Raw genomic sequence first — 23,396 nt, 5'->3', positions numbered from 1 at the left:
GGATGGATTCCAGCAGATCGGATATTTGCTGTGCTGCACAACAAATCCATCTGCTGGAATCCATTCCAACGGATGGATCCGCTCGTCTGTACAGACTTACCGGATCCATCCGTCCAAAGGGATTCCCCGCACGCGTCGTAATGATTTGACGCATGCGTGGAATTCCTTATATGACAGCGTCGCCGCGTCATAATCGCGGCGACGGCGCGACACGTCATCGGCAGAGGATTTCCGCGCGGATTTCAATGCGATGGTGTGTACACTCCATCCCATCGAAATCAGCGGAAATCTTTGAGAGGATTTATCCGTGGAAACGGTCCGCTGGACCGTATCTGCGGATAAATCCTCTCGTGTGTACGGGGCCTTAGAGTCCATCAGTTCTTCAAGGCAAAACAATCAGTTCTATGGGCATCCCATATCCCCTTTCCCCCCCCCCCCCCCCCCCAAGTTGTATCCCCCAATAAACAAAAACAACGCAAATGACTGTTTATTGTCTCTCTGGGAGTGATATATGGAGGTCTGGCAGCAGGGTGATATGGTGGAGGTTAGTAACTAGGGTTATTTCAAAAGTATCTGGCTCTCCCCCATGCTTAAAACTGGTTGTAGCTCCATTTAAGCTTTTTTTTTTTTTTTTTTTTTTTTTTTTTTTAAGTATAGGAGGCATAATGAAATAAACCCCTATACAATATGGTTAGATGTGGAATATCCCTAAAAAAAACAAACAAACACACCCTATGCCAGAGTAATCCTAATATGGTCATAAAAGCCATTTCACCCATTTGGCATTTCAAAGGGGAATTGCCAGCTGTAATATATTTATTTAAATGACGGCTCATTAAACAAGGGCTTGACCTGAATCATCTGACTCATCGAATACTTTATGGTTCTGCTTGTACGTTACACTTCATGTGGCTGTAGTCAAGCCAGTTTGTGATGTATTGAAAGGTTTGGAACTGAACATGAAACCATCTTAAAGTGTACGCATCTGTAGCGCCTGGTTACTTTAGAGCACTTGCCACGTCGCCTACCACCAGATGAGAAATCTCACATGCGACATCACCTGCCTGTGCCACCAGATGAGGAATGCCACGTCACCTGCCTGTGCCACCAGATGAGGAATGCCACGTCACCTGCCTGTGCCACCAGATGAGGAATGCCACATCACCTGCCTGTGCCACCAGATGAGGAATGCCACTTGCCACATCCTTTCAAGGCCACCAGATGAGAAATGCCACTTGCCACGTCACCTGCCTGTGCCACCAGATGAGGAATGCAACGTCACCTGCCTGTGCCACCAGATGAGGAATGCCACTTGCCACATCCTTTCAAGGCCACCAGATGAGAAATGCCACTTGCCACGTCACCTGCCTGTGCCACCAGATAAGGAATGCCACGTCACCTGCCAGTGCCACCAGGTGTGGATTGTCACTACATTTGTGGCACTGGTTCAGTGGTCTTTGAGTGAGGGCAGGAGAGCGGAGATGCAGGGCGGGCGGTGAGAGATGTAACCTCTCTGCTCCTCACCGCACCTCCGACATTCAGCATGCTGTGAGGGCGGAAGAGCGGTGATGCTAGGCGGGCTGAATGACATGATGTCATCTCTCTGCTCCCCGCCGCACCTCCGACATTTTGCACGCTGTGAGGGCGGAGGAGCAGTGATGCTAGGTGGGGGAAGGAGAGAGATGTCATCTCTGCTCGCCAGCGCGCTCCTCTCATCCACCCGCCCGTCTGATCCACCGGGCTCTCACCTGCCCGCTTTACGTCATGCTGCCCGCTGCGGCCCGGCTGCAGAGGCGCTACGGCCCGGGGAGTTGACGACCCCTGCTTTAGAGTACCGGTGCCATTCAAATTTAGAGGGGGATCAGAGTGTAGCAGAAAGTGTTACATATAGGAGCAAATACTACACCCAAATCTGCTGTTCTTACAAACTCCATCCCTTTCATCACCAGTTCATTGTTTTTACCCGGCTGGGTAATAAAGAGTAGTGTTGCTCACGAATATTCGTATTGCGAATATTCGGCTCGAATATGGCATATTCGAGTATTCGCGAATATCTCGAATTTCGCGGCCAATATTCGCTATTCCGAATATTCGCATTTTTTCAATTTTATTTTTAAAACAGATCACATCCTATCGACGTCTAAAAGCATTGCTGGTATGATTAGAGACCCTGGGCCGAGTAGCTAAGCTGAGGCGATCCTTTTATGTTGCCGAATATAAAAAAAAAAAATTGCGAAATTTCGCTAATGCGAATGCGAAAATGATTGTGAATTTTCGATAACTGTGGTAGGAGAACTCCGATTGTCTCTGATGCAAAAGGGGGGGGGGGCTTTGTGTATGTTTCTGTTATGAATATTTGTATGTTTGATATTTTTTTTTGTAAGAAGGAAAAAATTGCGCATACCTTAAAAAAAGGGGAGAATACAGCAGCAACTCAAAAATGTTATACAACATAAATTAATACAAGACAGAAAATGGAGTCGCTCTACAAGAATAAAAAATATGTCTAGTGACAAGACATGTGGGCAAATTATAAAATAAGCAAGCGCAAATAACTTGTGAAATACACAGTGAAACAAATATATAAAGAAATATAGTCCCAATAATAGAAAAATAATCTTTCATAAAAATGTCTTTGATATGTGAAGTGAAAAAAAGTCCAAAGCATGCAGCATGAACGTGTTCAATCTTCAAGGTGTTTGATTGACAAACGGCTGTGACAGATGGATAGAGTAAAGAATCACCACCAATGCAAAACACTTTTTATTTTCTATTGTAAAATATCACGAATATTCTGAGCCAATCAGAGTGCACCTTCCGCATTTGCCGAATATTCGCAATTATTTTGTATTGTAAAATATCACGAATATTCTGAGCCAATCAGAGTGCTCCTTCCGCATTTGCCGAATATTCGCAATTATTTTGTATTGTAAAATATCACGAATATTCTCAGCCAGATTGCTCCTTCCGCATTTGCCGAATATTCGCAATTATTTTGTATTGTAAAATATCACGAATATTCTGAGCCAATCAGAGTGCTCCTTCCGAAATTTCGCCATCAATATCGCATTCGCATTTTGCGAAATTTCGATACAATATCAAGAATATTCTGACCCAATCAGAGAGCTCCTTCCGCTGTTGTCGAAATTTCGCAATTATTTTCGCATTAGCGAAATTTCGCAAAAATTTCATTTCGATAAAATATCACGAATATTCGAATTTAGCGAATATTTCTCGAATATTCGGCTATATATTCGTGATATATCGCGAAATCGAATATGGAGTATTCTGCTCAACACTAATAAAGAGCACAGCAAAGACACTTGTTGCGGACATTCTTTTACTATTGCTATATGCACCATTCACCCCTAGGAATTCAAAAGAGCCACTAGGTAAATGTGCCACCCAAAACAACCAGCAGCTCCGATGGGGGTAATGCTACACATCATTCATACACTTGTGCGGGGCCGCTGGTACTTTGGGTCCATTCACGTCACTCACAGCATGCACACCACATTTTTTGGCATTCTTCTTTTGGCTCAAGAAGCAGCCTAGGTTTTTTTTTAGGGTTTTTATTGGAAACAATAGTGATGGGGCGCTTGGGATACCCCGAACTGAGCACTACTAGGGTTCTGGCCGTTCTGTACAAGAACTCAGGCTGTATTGCACAACCCTAGGCTGCACTGTCCACTCTCCTGGCTGACTAGTACAATTCCTGTGTCTTGCAAAGCTACTAGCTGCTCCCAGCACACGTTAGCAGCATCGCACCCTCCTGGCTGCACTTGCTTGCAAGATAAAAAAGTGACTCCAGAGTCACTTCTCTGTATAGCACGATTAAGTACTATCTCAGTCCCAGGGTGATTAAGCTTCCTCACACTGATTCTGACTCTCTTCGGTAGGTCCCCCAGCGACGCCTAGCTGGGACTTAAAAAAAAAAGAAAAAAAAAAGGAAGGTGCTCACTGGCTACCCGTCTCTCTCTGCCCCGAAGCAGAGCCCCCAGCACAGAAGGCTGGACCCTGAAAATTTGCTACTAGTCCTCAGAATATTTATGGTCTCTTCCCCCACCTGCTGGGCACACCTCCCCAGCAATTGGCCAGAGTTATATAAATATTCAGGCTGCCTGTCCTCTCTCCCACTATACTTCTGCCCCGTATACACGATTAGTTTTCCTGTCTGAAAAAGTTAGATGAGAGCTTTTGGTCGGGAATCCTGACCGTGTGTATGCTCCATCAGACTTTTTCCAATGAAAAAAACTGCCGGAAAAAGATAGAAGAAAAAAAAAAAAAAAAACCTTCATCTGTATGGAATTCCGATGGGAAGACACGCATGCTCAGAAGCATTGAACTTTTTTCTTGCCTCGTCGTAGTGTTGCACATCAACGCGTTCTTAACGCTCAAAAGTTCAGACAACTTGCGTGACTGTATGGAATACAAGCTTGAGCGGAATTCCATCGGAAAAAACATCCAATTTTATTCCCGACAGAAAATCGGACCGTGGGTACGGGGCACTAGAATTCTCTAGAAGACAGGGGGAAGTAGCCTGGCAGTCTACTCTATGCTAGGAGGGTGCTACACACGGTAAAGAGGACCATTATGCTTTTCCTGGATATTAACACAATCAGGTCAGTGTGGTTCATTATCAAAGAGATCTAGGGATGCCATCCAGACACAGTATCTTCCTCAAGCGTCACCCCCGCTGTCCCCCTGGCTTGGCACTCAGAGATACTCCTCAGGCTTCACCCCCGCTGACACGTTAGATCCCTGGCTTGGCACTCACTGATGCTTCACAAGCGTCACCTCTGCTGTCCCGCTGGGTCTCTGGCTTCGCACTTGCTGAAGTTTTCCCACTTCTTCACTGTCCCCGGCTGGCGAGAAGTCTGCTCTGGTACTGGCCTCAGCTTACTCACAGTGGTCTCCGGTAGCAAGGTGGATGGTCCCTTAGTGGCGGCAACTTCCCCTCTACCTCCAACCACAACTGGTTCCCCAGCTGATTGGGTATTCAATGTGAACACAGGTTTACTTTGCCAAGTGAACATTTTGCACTTCGAACCAAACCATGAAAGGGGTGCAAGTATACAATTGGTGAGCAACTCAATTTGGGTCAACCGAAAAACAACTCACATCACCAGCGAACAAGAGTCACCCAGGAAACTGGCAGGCAGACAACCCAAAATAGGAAGTCTAGGCTCTGATCACCTGAAAGAAGGGTCCCAATTTTAAATGTTGATGGGGGGGTCATTGGCCCTGCCAGACAGCACAACCAACTCAGACCTCCATAGGACTTGGATAATCCCCCCAGTTTACAGATTCCATCATAAAAAAGGATCCGCAGTATACAATGGAGGTCATCTGTCTTCTCACACTGCTCTTTCCTCCAATCATCATGTAGGTGGTGTATCAGACTTATGGAGGAACCATAAGATGGCTGGGCACCACCTTTTATTAAAAAGGGAGAAATAAATTCAAAGTGGTGTATCAGACTTATGGAAAAACCATGACAGAGTGTCTTGGGACTTGTTTTTATGATAGAGAGAAAACAAAATTCAAATAGTCGCAATGGGCAAAAAAAAAAAAAAAAAAAAAAGAGAAAAGTTGTCTCCTCCCGTCAGACAAGACTGTGCTGTATAGATCTCAGGACAGGACGGACATGAATACCAATCCTTTGGCAGGTAACACAGCTCCCATAGATGTGTTTACTCACCAGTCACGTTTTAAACCAAAGCTAAAACAAAGGGAAATGGTAATTTTGTGGTGGATTTCTTAGCGAAGATTTTCCCGTCTCATTAGGGGGTTTAATGGGCAGATCACCAGGTAAAAGGAACGTTTATTGAGGAATGTAAAAAAACACCTTTCAGCAAAGTGTAGAATGAGAATGAAAGGAGCCGAGGATTAGATAACTCAGCATGTTCAGACTAGAAGCAGCACCAACTGGAAGGTATACAGCAACACACGAGTATTTAAAAAAAAAAAAAACCCACACAATCATGACAGATTGTCCTATCCAAGGGACATCTGCTGTGCATTTAGTTCCAGTTCAGTTCACCCCAAAATATTGAAGGAAAAGGACCCTCTCCTGTCCCTCATCTGAGGGACTGTCCCTCTTCTGGAGCCATCCTCTGCCCTTCCAATTCCTGGTCAGATGTATCGACTAAGGTGACCAGACTTTTAAAAATTAAATCCAGGGAATTTTTTTTTTTTTTTTTTTTTTTTTTTACTAGTTATGGTGCCAATCAGCAACTCTCTGCCCATCGCCACTGCTGCCCGCCTCACAGCCTGTCAAGTTTTACTCTCCAAGCCCTGGCTACTACTGGGTGGGATGCGGGGGAAGATCACTCCGACAAGGAGACGAGCAGGCAGGCGGCTAGCCAAAGTAGGCAGAAGAACATGTGTGGATGGACATGCACCCGAAGCTGAAGAAATATTCCCTCCGCTCCGACCAGCACATGATCATCAGAAAGGGGCACAGATAATGAAAAAATAAAAAATAAAAATACACCCCCTGCCCCAAGCTAGTAGGAGCAGCGGTGTGCAATTTAGATTTTTATTTTGCACTGACTGTCTTTGAAATTGCCCAGCCCCTGTTCAAATCCAATCCGTGGAAAGACTTGGTCCGGGGACAATATCCTCAATCTGGGGACGGTCCCCAAAAACCTGGGGTTTGCCTGGTCACCCTAGTATAGACCTTCATAAAAAACTATTTACTCCTTAGTTATACTCCACTAACTATCCCTCAGGCTCCCGGCGCCGAAAAGGGGCTGGCAGCTTTAAACAGTTAGATTCATGCAATGCATGAATCCATCTATGGTGATAGACAGGTGGCAGGAGAGAGGGCAGCGCTCGTATGGATGCGCCACCACTGTATACACGTAAAAGTCTTCATTAGACTGAAAACACTCTTTGCAGTCTAATGATGAGAAACATTCACAAGGCACCCGATAGAAAAAGATGCGATACCTAGACTTGAATTCACACAAAGAATTGAGAATGAAGATTTACCCTACATTCACACCTATGTTTTTTTTTTTTTTTTTGGTGCGTTTTGCAGAAAAGCACTACAGCCCATTTAACATGGTTTCCTAAGGATGCGACATGTGTGCATTTTGTGGCACTGCGTTTTATGTCACATGCCTGATGAAGGGGTCCTTTGAGCAGTGGCGGCTGGTGCTCAAACTTTTTGGGGGGCGCAAACGAAAAAAAAATTGCAGCCTCACTGTTCCCATCAAATGCAGCCACTGTGCCTTAAATTGTCACCACTGTGCCATGCCATCAAAGGCAGCCACTGTGCCATCAATTCGCACCACTGTGCCATGCCATCAAACGCAGCCACTGTGCAATGCCATCAAACGCAGCCACTGTGCCATCAATTCGCACCACTGTGCCATGCCATTAAACGCAGCCACTGTGCAATGCCATCAATTGTCACCACTGTGCCATGCCATCAAACGCAGCCACTGTGCCATCTAATTGTCGCCGCTGTGCCCTTTAATTGTCGCCGCTGGGCAGCACAGTGGTGCAGTGAGTAGCACTTTCGCCTAGCAGCAAAAGGGTTGCTGGTTCGAATCCCTACCACGACACCATCTGCCTGGAGTTTGCATGTTCTCCCTGTGCATGCGTGGATTTCCTCCGGGTACTCCGGTTTCCTCTCACACTCCAAAGACATGCTGGTAGGTAAATTGGATCTTGTCCAAATTGGCCCAGTGTATATGACTGTGTGTCCCAAGCGTGTCACGATCCTACGGGGTAAAATGACCGCACCAGCCAAGCAGACTCTGGCTGGAAAAAGCGCCCAGAGGCGATTCAGTTTGCATGAGTTGCGCTATACAAGTCATTCATTCATTTAATTAATTGTCGCCGATGTGCCCTGTAAAGTGCCCCTTTCCCTCCTCTGCCCGGCAATTATCCTTTACTGGAGTCAGCCATCCACGTCCCTCAAAGTCTACCGCCCTCAATGACTGACAGGCGTCTCAGCCAATCAGGTTACCGGTAGCCAAAACCGGCCAACCTGATTGGCTGAGACGCCTGTCAGTCTTATTCAAGGAGCGCATCCCTAGTGCGTTCCTTGTATAAGCTTCCGGGACCCGAGGGCTGTACTCGGAAAAGCCTATCAGAGCCGTTGGCTCTGATAGGCACTTCCATACAGCCAACCAGCTGCCGTTATTCAGATGGCCGGACATGAGCGCCGACCATCTGAATAGAACAGCGGCGATAATAAGATAGATTCATGCAATGCATGAATATATGTTTTTAGACTCAGTGGCGGTGAGAGCCAGAGGGGGCGGCGCTCCAGCGCCCTCTATGGACGAACCACCACTGCTTTGAGGCTCCGAAACATTGCTAAACTGCTGCAACTATGTGACCTTCAATGAAGCTTTGGACCCATTTTTTTGAAGATTCTGGTGACAATTCTTTAGTTTGACTTTTGATGGTTCCAGCAGCACCCATCTATTTGCACAGCCATTGCTGCAGGAACGCGTGCGTTTTGGATTGCGTACGCTTGCTGTCAAATTCCAAACACGTCACTTCCAGTTTATTTAAACCATCAGTAATTGGAGATTTTGACTTCAGTGAAGCTTTGGACCCATTTTTTGGAGAGCCCCTCGGTGTGCTGGTGACATTTCGTCAGTTCAGCTAATTTGACAGAACACCGGAGACTGACATAAGGAAGCAAAGCCCTGCCTCTACCAAGATGGCCACCTCCATACAGAACAAGGCATGCAAGTCTGTAATGAGGACCACAGACAATACCAGTGACTAGTCCTTTGCCCTCTGCCTGTCTTTTGGGGGGCACAACTTCCATTTTTTCACTTCCTCTTTGAGAAAAAAAAAATATATAGTTTTCTGGTAGGGTAAAAGGAAATGTATGCAGATCTAAACAAGTTATTTGTCCAGAAACATGCTAGAGACAAAATGTTTGAGAGGCGTGTGATCTGCCTTAAGCAGGACTTGGGTAAAGCAGTTGAATCAGGTTTTTCCAGTTTTTTTGAAAGCCGCCCACCCTTGTGCCCCGAGGTCGGGATTCCTCACCGTTTCACCCGAGAGCCGAACGTCATGTGAGACGACACGATGCCGACCGTTTAGTTTTGTCACAACTATGGCCAAACCCATGTGATCACACAAAACTCAAATCTGAAGATCCTTCCCTTTCTGGGTAATGACTGCTACTAGACAGAAACTATACGTCGGAAACTGATAAGATAAGAGTTTCTCGTAGTTCAGACCCTGATGACGCGGTATCACCATTTTGCAATGTCAAAAGTGAAACTTTCTAAGTCTGCATGAAATCCTGACGTGTCACAATAAAGGAAAAACCCTTTGCGATAAAAAAAAGAAAAAAGAAAAAGAAGTAAGACTATGCAAAGCTAAAAACGAGTTTTATATGGAGCAGGGAAAGAGTAAACCCCCATGTCAGGTTTTGTCATTGGTGTCCATGGACCCACTAGGGAGATTTAACCCATTTGTACTAGTGGCCCATGGTCTTCGATACAGAAAGTAATGGAATAACCCCCCTCTAAACTTGTATCCATATACCCTGCAGCTGATCTGACTTGTTTCAGGGGCTGCCAACTTCTAGGGTCAATGACCCATATCTGGTGGGTATGTCCTAGAATCCACCCCTTTAGGAGCAAAATCTTCACTATGATTTTCAAGGTAATCAGTGGTGGCTGGTGCTCAAAATTGGGGGGGGGGGGGGGCGCAAACAAAAGAAAAAAAAAAATTGCAGCCTCACTGTGCCATCAATTGCTGTCAGTTTGCCCCTTAAAACGCCGCCCAGCACTTACCTTTCTCGGTCAGCCATCCTCCTCCACGATCCCTCAATGTCTTCTCCCGCCCTCAATGTCGCTTCAGCCAATCAGGTTACCGGTAACCAGATCCGGTGAACCCGATTGGCTGAGATGCGTGTCAGTGTAAACCATGGAATGCACATCCCGTGCGTCCCCTGGTTAACTATTTGGAAGCCGATTACAGCCCACAGCAGCTGGCTCAGATAGACACTTCCACAGCCAACCAGCTGCCGTTATTCAGATGCCCGGCGCTCACCAGGGGGCCGGCCATCTGAATAGTGGGCGGCAGCGGCGCCAAAACATAGATTCATGCAATGCATGAATCTATGTATTGTTTTCAGTGGCGGTGCAGGAGCGAGAGGGGGCGGTACTCCTACGCCCTCTATGGATGCATCGCCACTGAAGGTAATTGGTTGCCAGGTTTCTATGTCTTTCAATAGCTCTCCTAAATGCTCATATACCTCAAATACCAAAAACCACACAAAAACTATTTTATTCTCACAGGAGCCAAGCTTACAATTGCGGAAGAAACCTAAACCCTCTTTCTTGGAAGTCAAATTTTAAAAATGAGAGAGAGATAGAGAGATACATATACACACACACACACACACACTTATCGATTGGTTTGCGCAAAATTTATAGCGTTTACAAAATAAGGGATAGTTTTATTGCATTTTTATTAACTTTTTTTTTTTTTACTACTAATGGCGTCGATCAGCGATTTTTTTCGTGACTGCGACATTATGGCGGACACATTTTTGGGACCATTGTCATTTTCACAGCAAAAAAAGTGCTATAAAAATGCATTGTTTACTGTGAAAATTACAATTGCAGTTTAGGAGTTAACCACTAGGGGCGCTGTAGGGGTTAAGTGTGAACTCTTAAATACACTAAATTGGGCAATGACTCAGGGAATACTTCCCACCTCTATGACCGAAGCTACTATCATTGTCTTGCATAAGGAGGGGAAGGATCCAAGAGAGGCTTCATCGTATCGCCCTATCTCACTCCTATGTACCGATGCCAAGATCCTGGCCAAAGTGTTAGCCACACGCCTTAACAGGTATATCCAATTGCTTATACATCCTGACCAATCTGGCTTTATCCCCGATAGGTCAACCAGTAACATAAGGAGAGTGTTTTTGAATATGCAAATTCCAACAGAGGGAGAGGGCTCTAGAGCCGTCTTAGCCCTGGATGCTGCCAAGGCTTTCGACAGTCTGGAATAGGACTACCTATGGAAGGTCCTAGAGAAATTTGGGTTTGGCCCCAGGTTCATGAGTTGGGTGAAGTTGTTATACAATCAGCCAAGAGCAAAAATTAAAATCAACAATGAATTTTCAGAAACGTTTCAATTAGAGAGAGGAACACGACAGGGCTGTCCCCTTTCTCCCTTACTGTTCGCTTTGGCGATGGAACCATTAGCCATTAAAATTAGGAAAACTAAAGATATACAGGGGTTCCACAGACAGACTATTGAGGATAAGATCGCACTGTTTGCGGATGATGTCCTCTTCTTTTTGGGAGACGTTGAAACCTCGTTAAAAAATGTGATCAAAGTAGTGGGCGAGTTTGGGCTATTTTCCGGGTTGGTTATTAATTGGGAAAAGTCAGCACTACTGCCAATCGACCCCCTTGGTGCCCAGATACCTCAGGGAATCCCCCAGTTAAAAGTTGTAGTTATGATGAAATATCTCGGGATATGGATCACGAGCGACATTAACAGCTTTGTCCAAAATAACTTAATTCCTCTTTTGTCTAAATGGGAACATAAAAGAGACGCCTGGTGTAGACTACCTTTATCCATAGCGGGACTATGTAATCTGATAAAGATGCTATGGTTACCCCAGTTACTCTATATCCTCCATAACTCCCCTGTCTGGATAGCTCAAAAATGGTTCAAGAAGATAGAATCCCTCTTTAGAGAGTTAATATGGAAGAAGGGACAAGCTAGGATTTGTCTCCAGACCATGCAGTTGCCAGCTAAAGAGGGGGGTATGGCAGTGCCTCACCCAAAAACATACTTTCTAGCCTCACAGCTACAACCGCTTGCGAACTGCGGACTGGAGGGAGGTGAAAACTCTGGTAGATTGATGTTAACTGGGGCACCACATAGGACAATAGTGGAGGCACTCGAGGCTGGTTCATTCGTCCATAGATGCCCAACTATAAAACTAAGCCTTAAAGTGTGGCAAACAACAAAAGCATTGATGGGCTACAAGGGAATAACAATATTCGCCCCCCTCTGGTGCAACCAAAATTTAAGAGAATTAAAAGACATTGAGAGATGTAAAGAATGGGAGAGACAAGGGATAAGCCGCTTAAACCAACTTTACAATGGAGAACAGATGAAATCCTTCGCAGACTTGCGACAGGAATTTAATATAACAAATAAAACATTCTACAGATACCTACAGATACGACATGCTATCCAAGCTCAGTTTGGGTTACAACCCATTGTATGGTCCTCGGCCCCCACCCTCCTGAAAATAACCTCTCCAAAAACAACCAAAGGCCTGATATCCGAGCTGTACTCTAGATTAGGAGCTAAAACAATAAGTAGGGCAGGCCCCATTAAGAGCAGGACAGGATGGGAGAAAGACTTAGGTCAAATGACCACGGAACAGTGGAGTGCGATCTTGGAGAGGGGGGTATTGGTTTCGATCTCCCCATCTCAGAAAGTATCACACTTGTTTCTCTTGCATAGAGTATACTATACCCCCAGGAGAATGTTCAATCTTGGGTGGAGAAGTACTGACGAATGCCCAAGGTGCAGAGCGACAGGCAATCTTATCCACATGATGTGGAAATGCCCAAAGTTATTTAGATACTGGGAGGAGGTGGTTACCATAATAAATAAAACTTTTAAAACTAAGCTAGAAGCTGAGTCTAAGATATGTTTGTTAGGCAGCATAGAGGAGAATAGAGTGCCAGCCAGTTCCCTTGAAGTGGTACCGAGATGCCTCTTCCAGGCAAGGAAGTTAATCGCTTTAAGGTGGCAGGCCCAGATGCCACCCACTGTCAAATCTTGGGTTGAAACTATTAACACAATGATTTGGAGTGAGAGAGTGACACTTACTCGACAGGGGAATTATAGAAAGTTTGTGAGGATGTGGAAACCCTGGCTAGACGAAACAGGATGTTCTATATAAAAAAATCGCCATTAAAATTTAATAAATATCTTAACCCGCTATCGGGCACTCCTTTATGGGGAAGACGTACTTAACGAAGTACATTAACCTCAAAAACCTGTTCAAGGTGTGATGGGAGGGTGGGAGGGTGGGTGAGGGTTTGCGGGGTGGGGGAGGGGAGACAAGGCGAGGTATGACAGTTCAGAAATAAGTGTTTTTTCATTTCTTCACAATGTCACAAAGAACGAGGGTAGGAAAAGATAAGGGTAAAACAGGGAAAAACGTATGCTTGTGTATTGTTTATAATATGTACGATGATGCAACACTTTTTTTGTAATTTTTTATACGCAAACAACAATAAAAAAAAAAAAAAAAAAAAAAAAAAAAAGTGTGACCTCATATGTGTTTCTAACTGTAGTGGGGCGGGGCTGGACGTGTGGCGTCAGTGATCATCTTTCCCTATATCAGGGAACAGACGATCAATGACACAACGAAGAACAGGGAAGGTGTGTTTACACTCACCTCTCCCCGTTCTTCAGCTCCTGTGACCGATCGCGGGACTCCGGCGGCGATCGGGTCCCGCGGGCACGGAGCTTCAGACCGGGTCGCGACCCCGTGGCTGGGCTAAAAGAGACACGTACAGGTACGCGATTGTGCCCAGCTGTGCCATTCTGCCGACGTATATCAGTGTGAAAGGGTCCTTAAAGCGGGGGTTCACCCAAAAAAAATATGTTTTAATATTACATTCAGCCGAGTTGTCAGAATGACAAATCGTTTTTTTTTTTTTTTAGTTTTTTTTTTTATTTCATTGCCGTACATACCGTATTTTCACCGCCGTTTCTGGGTATGTAATCTGCGGGACTGGGCGTTCCTAATTGATTGACATCCTTCCGACCGGCGCATACAGCGCATCACAAGTTGCCGAAAGAAGCAGAATGTCGGTGTGCAGGCGCCGTATAGAGCCGACTCGCAGTCTGGCTTCTTTCGGCAACTCGTGACGCGCTGTACGCGCAAGGATGTCAATCAATTAGGAACGCCCAGTGCTGCAGATTACATACCCGGAAGCCGCGGTGAAAATACGGCATGTACGGCAATGAAATAAAAAAAAAAAAAAAAACAGCCGATTGTCATTCTGACAACTCGGCTGAATGTAATGTTAAACAATTATTTTTTGGGTGAACCCCCGCTTTAAGTGGTTAAGGGGACTTCTTATTTAAAATTCTTTAAATTAATGATTTAACATTCTAAAACCACATCTATCATTTTATTGCTATGTCTTTATTTTCAAAATGGAAGTCATTATTTTAAGAGGTCATCTACCAGGTTTTGTTAATAACGATATGTATCGTAATGTACTGAATTGTATTTTTTTTTCTTCTGAAAATAAGATATTTTAAAAGAAAGTAATGGAATAGAGGGGAAATCTTTCAATGGAGACGCTTGTTTCAGTAGAAATTAAAAAAAGGATTAAAAGGATGTCCTTTGGCTTTCGCGGAATTTCATTATGGCGATTGAGGCCACAAGTGGTCGGTTCTTGCACAATTAAAAGCAGGGTTTAATCTGACCACTATGGTAAGTGTGCCGGGACTACCAGTCACTGGGCAGGGCTAAGGCAGACTGTGGACAAATTGTGACGTATTGGCAAATATGGAGCATTGACATTCACAATTTGCATCCCAGGTCAGCGTTTCACAAAACACAGTAAAAAAAATAAATAAATAAATAAAAAAAAAAAAAAAAAAGAAGCCAGGCAAACAGAATTTTCAGAGGAAGAACAGCTGTAGCAGCCTCTGTATTCCCTTCACTGCAGATCTGCGTGAACCCAGACGCCGCTATTACTATTATTTACATTCCAGTAGGCAGCCAGTTGCCAAGGACATGCTGGAAGACACATGGTTCACATTGTGTGCGTAATCCGCTCACCAATCAAGTCCTACACACCATATTACAACACAGATAGCCAGATTCAGTTAGACTGGCATAACTTTGAGGCGGCGCAGCGTATCACATATACGCTACGCTGCCGTAAGTCAGGGAGGCAAGTGCTGTATTCACAAAGCACTTGCCTCCTAAGTTACGGCGGCCTAGCGTAAATGGGCCGGCCTAAGCGCGCCTAATTCAAATGAGGATGGGGGCGTGTTTTATGTTAATGTTTGGTGACCCGACGTGATTGACGCATTCCCGCCGTCCGTGTACATATCCCAGTGTGCATTGCTCCAAAGTACGCCGCAAGGACGTATTGGTTTCGACGTGAACGTAAATTACGTCCAGCCCCATTCACGGACGACTTACGCAAACAACGTAAAATGTTCAAATTTCGACGCGGGAACGATGGCCATACTTAACATTGGCTAGGCCAGCTATTTGTTCGACTAACTTTACGCCGGAAAAAGCCTTACGTAAACGACGTAAAAAAAATGCGCCGGGCGCACGTACGTTTCTGAATCGGCGTATCTAGCTCTGTTGGATATTCCATGCCGAACTCAACGGAAGCGCCACCTAGCGGCCAGCGTAAATATGCACCCTAAAATACGACGGCTTAGGAGACTTACGCCGCTCGTATCTTAGCCTAATTTAAGCGTATCTGGTTTCCACGCTTAAATTTACGACGGCGTAGATTCAGAGTTACGACGGCGTATCTACTGATACGCCGGCGTAACTGTCTCTGAATCCAGCTAAGACCTCAGATCATCCCCAATTCCTGCACTTTCCTGAACCTGAGATCAGCCCTAAATTCCTGAACCTTCAGACCTCAGATCATCCAAGTGTTGCCAAGCTCCCGAAGTGACATTTTCTGACAGGATGCCAAAAATTTACTGATAGCACCAATTTTTGACTGACACCACACATGAAAAATTTACTGACAACGCCCAATTTTTTACTGACTTTAAAAACGTGGAAAAAAAAATATTCAGGGTAAATATCAATATTTATGCAATAAAAAAAAAAAAAAAAAAAATGTAACTAGTGCCATTATAAATGTGCTTCAAAAAGGTATAAAAAAAGGCAAAAAAACATATTTCTCCTTTTACATGGAGGTCAGGTTAATATAACCCAGCACAGAGCTCCTCTTATGGCTGTAGGGTTCCCCATTACAGTGCCTGGACCCTGGCGTAAAGGGGAATGCTGCTGACTCTAGTGTAAAAGGGTAACTAATGTAAGGTGGGGGGGGGGGGTCCTTCAGGCCAGCCCCAGCTCCTGAAGCCCTCAAGACCATCACCAGTTCCGAAGCCCTCAGGCCAGTGTTGCCAACCTACCAGATTGAAATTTACTGGCACAACACCCAAAATTTACTGGCACAGGCAAATTTTTACGGACATTTTACAAAATTACAGTTTTAAGTGCATATTTCAGTATTTAGGCTACAAACAAGTACACTAGGCAAATAGCAATGTGATTTAGGTAGATATTAAGGTAAAAAAACATATTTCTGTTATTTTCACTATAGTAGTCCATCGGTTTCTTCCCCCCCCCCCATCACCTCCTGCCCCCACCACCTGCACACACCAGCTCCTGCCCCCACCACCTGCACCCACTAGCTCCTGCCATCACCTCAACGTCCTGCCACAATCACCTCCTGCCACCACCATCACCTCCAACCAGCTCCTGCCGCCACCATTATCTCCTGCTGCCACCATCACCTCTGGCCAGCTCCTGCCACCATCATCACCTCCTGCCGCCACCATCACCTCCGGCCAGCTCCTGCCACCATCACCTCCTGCCGCCACCATCACCTCCGGCCAGCTCCTGCCACCATCATCACCTCCGGTCAGCTCCTGCCACCATCACCTCTTGCCGCCACCATCACTGCCTGCCACCATTACCTCCTGCCAGCTCTTGCCGCCATCACCTCCTGCCCCCACCACCACATCCTGCCAGCTTTTGCCACCATCACCTCCTGCCCCCACCACCTCCTGCACCCACCACCCCCACCTCCTGCCACAATCGGCTCTTGCCACCATCACCTCCTGCCAGCATTAACTCACCCACCTCCTGCCACCATTACCTTCTTCCACCATCACCTCGTGCTCCTGCCACCATCACCTCCTGCCCCGCCACCTCCTGCCAGCATTACATTCTGCCACCATCACCTCACCCACCTCCTGCCACAGTGCCAGCATAACCTTCTTCCACCATCACCTCATGCCCCCACCACCTCCTGCCACCAGCAGCTTCTTTATTACCTTAAAGCTGTGCTGTGCTGGACTTGTATGGTGGGGTACTTGTATGGCAGGGTACTACTTGTATGGTGAGGTACCTGTATGGCAGAGTACCTGTATGGCGGGGCAATAGCGCACACATGGTAGTATAATACTGCTAGTACATTTCAGTGCCTGTACAGAACATACATCCTTTCTGTACTCGGTGGAAGGAAAGATTTGGCCAAATCCTTTTTTGGAGAGGTCACTACAGATTACATACTGGTCATTTTTAAAATCCAATTTTAGCATATGTGCTGCAGTTTCATGATTCCAATATATTGATGTCTGGTTGGAAGACATGGGATATTTTCCCTGGACAAGGTCCCTGCTGGAGTAATTTAATTTGCTGACAGCTATTTCCCAGTGCTTGTGTAAACAGCTTCTGCTGATTTAGGACTTGCCATTATAGATATGTACAGCCACCATTGCATTTATATCCCTTCTATATACACAGAGGGCCAGATTCATGTAGATTTGCAGCGGCGTATCGTATCCCGTTTACGTTATGCCGCCGCAAGTTTCCAGCGTAAGTGCTTGATTCACAAAGCACTTGCGTGTAAACTTTCGGCGGCGTAGCGCAAAGCCGTCCGGCGCAAGCCCGCCCAATTCAAATGGGGCGTGTACCATTTAAATTAAGCGCTTTCCCGCGCCGAACGTTCTGCGCATGCTCTGTTTGGAAATTTCCTGCCGCGCTTTGTGCGAAATTACAGCGCCCCGACGTGTTTTTTGAACGGCGCCGTGCGTAACGTACTTTCGTATTCCCGGACGTCTTACGCAAAAAAAAAAAAAAAAAAAAAAAAAAAATTAAAATTCGACGTGGGAACGACGGCCATACTTTAACATGGATGGTGTAATTTTATCTAAATAGCACACTTAACTTTACGACGGGAAAAACCGACGTAAGAGAATGCGACGAACGCGCGTACCTTCGTGGATCGCCGTAAACAGCTAATTTGCATACCCGACGCTGGAAAACGACGCGAACTCCACACCTACGATCTGAAGGCGTACAAAGCCGTACGCCTGTCGGATCTATGCCAAAAGCCGTCGTATCTTGAGGATTCCAAATCAAGATACGACACAGCAAATTTTAAAATACTGCTGTGAATCTGGCCCAGAGTTTTTACAATGATACACAAGGTGCACCAGGTTAGTAAAAAAAACTGTTATATATAGTACCTCATCGGGTGCATGTAAAAAAGATGGCCGTTGGGCTGTCACGGCTCCTCTGCCTATTTCATTCGCCAACGACTGTCACTGCCGTGTCCCTCCTGACTCGATCAGCTATTCAAAAATGGCGCCGGGCGGTGCCATTACGTAACTGCGCATGCGCCGCCCGGCCGATCGGATACAAGCTTTCCCGAGCCCGGCCGCAGTTACGTAATGGCGCCGCCCGGTGCCATTTTTTAATAGCCGATCGAGTCAGGAGGACTCAGGAGGGACACGGCAGTGACAGTCGTTGGCGAGTACAATAGGAAGAGGAGCCGTGACAGCCCAGCGGCCATCTTTTTTACGGGCACCCGATGCCCATAACGGACACCCCGAAAAGGGGGTTATATTTACGTGCTGTCCGTAAATTAACGGACGGTTGGCAACACTGCCTCAGGCGGACCAGTCCCAATTTCAGCACCTTCACACAAGGCAGGCTCGTAATATTTACCTCTCCGGTGGGTGGCGATTCCTGACTACACTCTCGATGAGTTAGGTTGGCTAAAGCAGGGGTCGATAATCCCCGGACGCCAGGTCGCAATTGCAACAAGAAATTGTGACCTGGCACCCGCGGCGGCCGGTAATTGAGGCCGCGGCTTTGCGGCCTACAAGGCCGCGAAGCCGCTGCCTCAATTAGCGATCGCTGGGAGCGCACGGAGGCACAGGATCCTGTGTCTCCGTGCGCCCCCACCTCCCCCGCCGCACGATTGCGGCAGGCCCACGACGGCCAGTAATAGAGGCCGCGGCTTTGAGGCCTTGTGAAGTCCCTCTGTGTCCTTCTGTGCGCTGGCGCCATCTGGTGGTGGCCGTTGGCATTACAAGTTAAACAGCAATTCTAAAAGTGTAATTTTTCACTATTTTCACTGCCATCTCCTTCCCTCTAATTAGAACCCCCAAACATTATATATATTTTTTATCCTAACACCCTAGAGAATAAAATGGCGATCCTTGCAATACTTTCTGTCACGCCGTATTTGCGCAGCGGTCTAGAGCTAGAATTATTGCTCTCTCTCTCTAACGATCGCGGCGATACCTCACCTGTGGTTTGAATACCGTTTACATATGCGGGCGCTACTCACGTATGTGTTCGCTTCTGCGTGCGAGCTCGTCGGGACAGGGCGCGTTTTCTGGCTCCTAACTTTTTTAGCTGGCTCCTAGATTCCAAGCAAATTTGTCAAACCCTGGGCTAAAGGACCATCAGCATCCATAACACTTCCGGGTGATTCGGCTGCAACCATCAGTTGGGTGGTTGCCTATAGCAAGAAGGCAGGTTCTAGGGACAACAACCTCAGTATTATCAGTGGAAGATCAGTACTGGCATCCTCCATATTACTTTCTGCACCGATTTGGGCAGCAGACTTCAGACAAGCCCTTGCTTTTATTTACATTCCACTAGTCAAGACAGTTGCAAAAAACATGCTGGAAGACGATGTGAATACAGAAAGGTGCGACACCCGTCCTGTGCAGATGCAGAATTCACTCACCATTAAGTCATAGTCATTTATACTATTAGACAACACAGTAAATGCATTATTAAAGACTTACAACATAGATCACCCAATATCCACCCAACATTTACCAGTCATTACAGTACACTACAATGCAAGTGGGTTGGACAATTAATGACATCACATTGCACCAATGCATGCAACACGTGTTACAGCAATGCAAAGTGTGACTTGGCCTAATGTGACCATATTTACTTCTCTGGTGGGTGGCGATACCGGACTAACCTCTGCTCAAGAGGTAGGTGAGATGAAGAACTGTCCTCTGGGTGTTATGGTTGGTCTCCAATGGTTCCTCCTCCTGGCCAATAAGTTACTATAGAACACACTGGTGACCAGGAGAAGGAACCATCAGTTGGGTAGTGTCTTATAGTAACTCTTAAAGTGTACAAAACACTAATAATAAAATGTACAAAACACTAATAATAAAATGTCTCCCCGCCGCCATCCGGTGCTTCTCCGGGCTCTCCCGTGCCATCGGGGGCCCCCGGAGAGCGAAACGCCCGGCGCTCGCTGGGGGAAGCATAGAGATGGCTGGTGACCAGATGGTCATCTCTATGACCGTAGGAGGCCCGGGCGCGACGTTATGCCCGGTACCCGGAAGTAAACAAAGCCGCAATCGCGGTTGACGGCGTGAGATCAGTGAATGTTTTTTCACGATCTCATGCTTGTAAGCCTGGAGGAGAGATGTGGGGTCTTATTGACCCCACATCTCGCCATAAAGTGGACCTGTAACAGTGATTCCTATTACAAGGGATTTTTACATTCCTTGTAATTTTTTAATTCATGAAACCGGTTTCCCCCCCCCCCCAAAAAAAGGCGTTTGAAAACTTATTGCGCAAATGCCGTGTGAGAAAAAAAGTTGCAATGGCCGCCATTTTATTCCCTAGGGTGTCTGCTAAATATATACCATTATATACCATAATTTGTTTGGGGGTTCTGATAAATTTTCTAGCAAAAAAAAAAAAATTTGATTTTTACATGAAGGAGAGAAGTGCCAAAATAGGCCCGGTGGACAAGTGGTTAAATTATAACTAAAGGCAAAACTAATTTTTTTCTCCGGTGTTGATAGTATAGAGAGGGATTAGAACGCCCGTCAGGGCTTTATTGCGGTCTGGGCCCCCATTAGGGAGATTCACCCTATTTGTCCCGTTTACCATTATTGTTGAAAGTGAAAAAAGTCAAAGAGGGGAAATGTTCCAATGGGGGACACCGATTCTGGTGACCTGGGGGAGGGGGGGTCCCCAAGCAATTCCCTTCATTTTCAAGGAGTTCCTCTGACTTCCTGTTTGGTTATGGAACAGGAAGTGGAGGGAAGTCTCCACATTGGGACACAGATGGTGGGAAAAAAAAATTCTGACAGGGCGGGGGTGGCAGAGGTTCTGTGACATCAGCCGACAGCGGGCTTCAACCTGCTGAGAACGGGTCACAGGAGAGCAGAATAAACTGCACTCCTGTGATGTACAGGAGAAGTACAGCCAAACCAACTTTAGCTGTACTTCTCCTTTTAATGTTTTTTCCAGTTTACAAAAAAAAAAAAAAAAAAAAAAAGAAAGAAGGGGTTAAGAAAAGGGGATATAGAGAAGAAGGAACTATAGCCACAAGTCATATTCTAAACTTTAGACAAAGTGTAAAATGAAAAAAAAAAAAGTCTCACTTCCTGGTTTTGGCTCTAGGACACGAAGTGAAGGGAAAAACTCCCCGATGGGACTCAGACAGGGGTTATAAATTTATATATTATATATCTCTATATTATATATATATATATATATATATATATATATATATATATATATATATATATATATATATATATATATATAGTGTATTTATCGGCGTATACCGCACACTATTTTGCCCTGAAAATCAGGGCAAAATCGTGGGTGTACGGTATACGCCGATACCCGCCACGATTATGAATACTATGCTGTATATACCGAGCGCAGTGCAGTCTCGCGCAGACGTCCTGAGCGTACAGGACGTTAGCGCGAGAGTTGCCGAGCCTGCCCGACGATACACGAGTGTACTGCGCTCGGTATATGGTCGGCGCAGTATTCAAACTCGGCGCGGGAAACGAGCGGGGAGGACGCCGCAGAAGGACGCCGGACCCGACGAAGAGGACACCCGAAGCCGCAGAAGGACGCCGGACCCGACGAAGAGGACACCCGAAGCCGCAGACGGACGCCGGACCCGACGAAGAGGACACCCGAAGCCGCAGACGGACGCCGGACCCGACGAAGAGGACACCCGAAGCCGCAGACGGACGCCGGACCCGACGAAGAGGACACCCGAAGCCGCAGACGGACCCGACGAAGAGGACACCCGAAGCCGCAGAAGGACGCCGGACCCGACGAAGAGGACACCCGAAGCCGCAGACGGACGCCGGACCCGACGAAGAGGACACCCGAAGCCACAGACGGACGCCGGACCCGACGAAGAGGACACCCGAAGCCGCAGAAGGACGCCGGACCCGACGAAGAGGACACCCGAAGCCACAGACGGACGCCGGACCCGACGAAGAGGACACCCGAAGCCGCAGATGGACGCCGGACCCGACGAAGAGGACACCCGAAGCCGCAGAAGGACGCCGGACCCGACGAAGAGGACACCCGAAGCCACAGACGGACGCCGGACCCGACGAGGCCGCCGATGGACGCCGCGCAAGACACCAAAACTGTAAGTACAAAAAAAAAAAACAACGTTTTTTTCCCCCCTGATTCGGGGCAACTTTGGGGGTGCGTGGTATACGCGGGAGCGCGTTATTCCGCGATAAATACACACACACATATTATTATTATTATTATTATTATTATTATTAATAAAATAAATACAAATTGGGCTCTTCTGTAACCCAACTCAAATGTTTAGTTATCAAATACCCAGAAGGATAAACATCTCAGCAAATATTTAGGAAACAGATTCCTGCTGTGCTGTCATCGCCGTACACCAGAATAAACTTTATTTAAAAAATTTGGGCAACACATGAATTCTATAACAATCTATATTATATAAATAATAACGTCTGATAAGAAATATCAAAGTTTACCCAGCAAGCAAACACTGATAGCCGGAGACTCCCTCCCAACACCCTTAGTAGTAACCTGAGCTGGAAGGTGGAGGACGGGGATGCATAGGGATGGAGGGGACTTACCTGCACACAGGTAGATGACGATGGCTCCCCTTGTCTTCATGGTGGGGTCTGTAACCTTAGGCTGAGTCCCTGCCAGAGATCTCTGAATCACACAGGACTATCTCCAACCAAGAAGAAACCTTCAACTGAAATGTCCCCTCCCTGCTCCCTTCTCTCTTTCTGGCTCAGGGACACAGGTATCAGCCAATCACAGCCTTTCTTTTGTCCTCGGTTTCTGGCTGTCTTGGATTCTGGGACCCCTCCCCCTCCACCACACCTTTTACCATGTATTAGTAAGGAGATAATGCTGGTCACAGGGTGCACTTCACTTTATGATACATTGTTTCAGTCATTGATTCAGCAATTAGAACCCAATGTAACCCCCTGATCTGTAGGATAGTTACAATGTAAAATCTCCATTCTGGGACTACAATGAC

At 46.3% G+C, this 23,396-nt stretch overlaps 1 protein-coding gene across 1 annotated transcript in view; it reads right to left on the bottom strand.

The window, feature by feature from the left end:
* The window catches only part of GPA33 (glycoprotein A33), a 52,014-nt gene extending 28,870 nt beyond the window's left edge, over positions 1–23,144 (bottom strand). Inside the window, exon 1 of the mRNA XM_040339084.1 lies at positions 22,981–23,144. Within this exon, the coding sequence (XP_040195018.1) occupies positions 22,981–23,020 (40 nt within the window). The 5' untranslated portion in view covers positions 23,021–23,144. The remainder of the gene's footprint in view (positions 1–22,980) is intronic.
* Positions 23,145–23,396: the final 252 nt, after the last annotated feature.

Source organism: Rana temporaria, chromosome 2, assembly GCF_905171775.1.
Source record: "Rana temporaria chromosome 2, aRanTem1.1, whole genome shotgun sequence".
In the NCBI taxonomy this organism is placed as follows: domain Eukaryota; kingdom Metazoa; phylum Chordata; class Amphibia; order Anura; family Ranidae; genus Rana; species Rana temporaria.
This window is presented reverse-complemented; position numbering and strand designations above follow the sequence as displayed.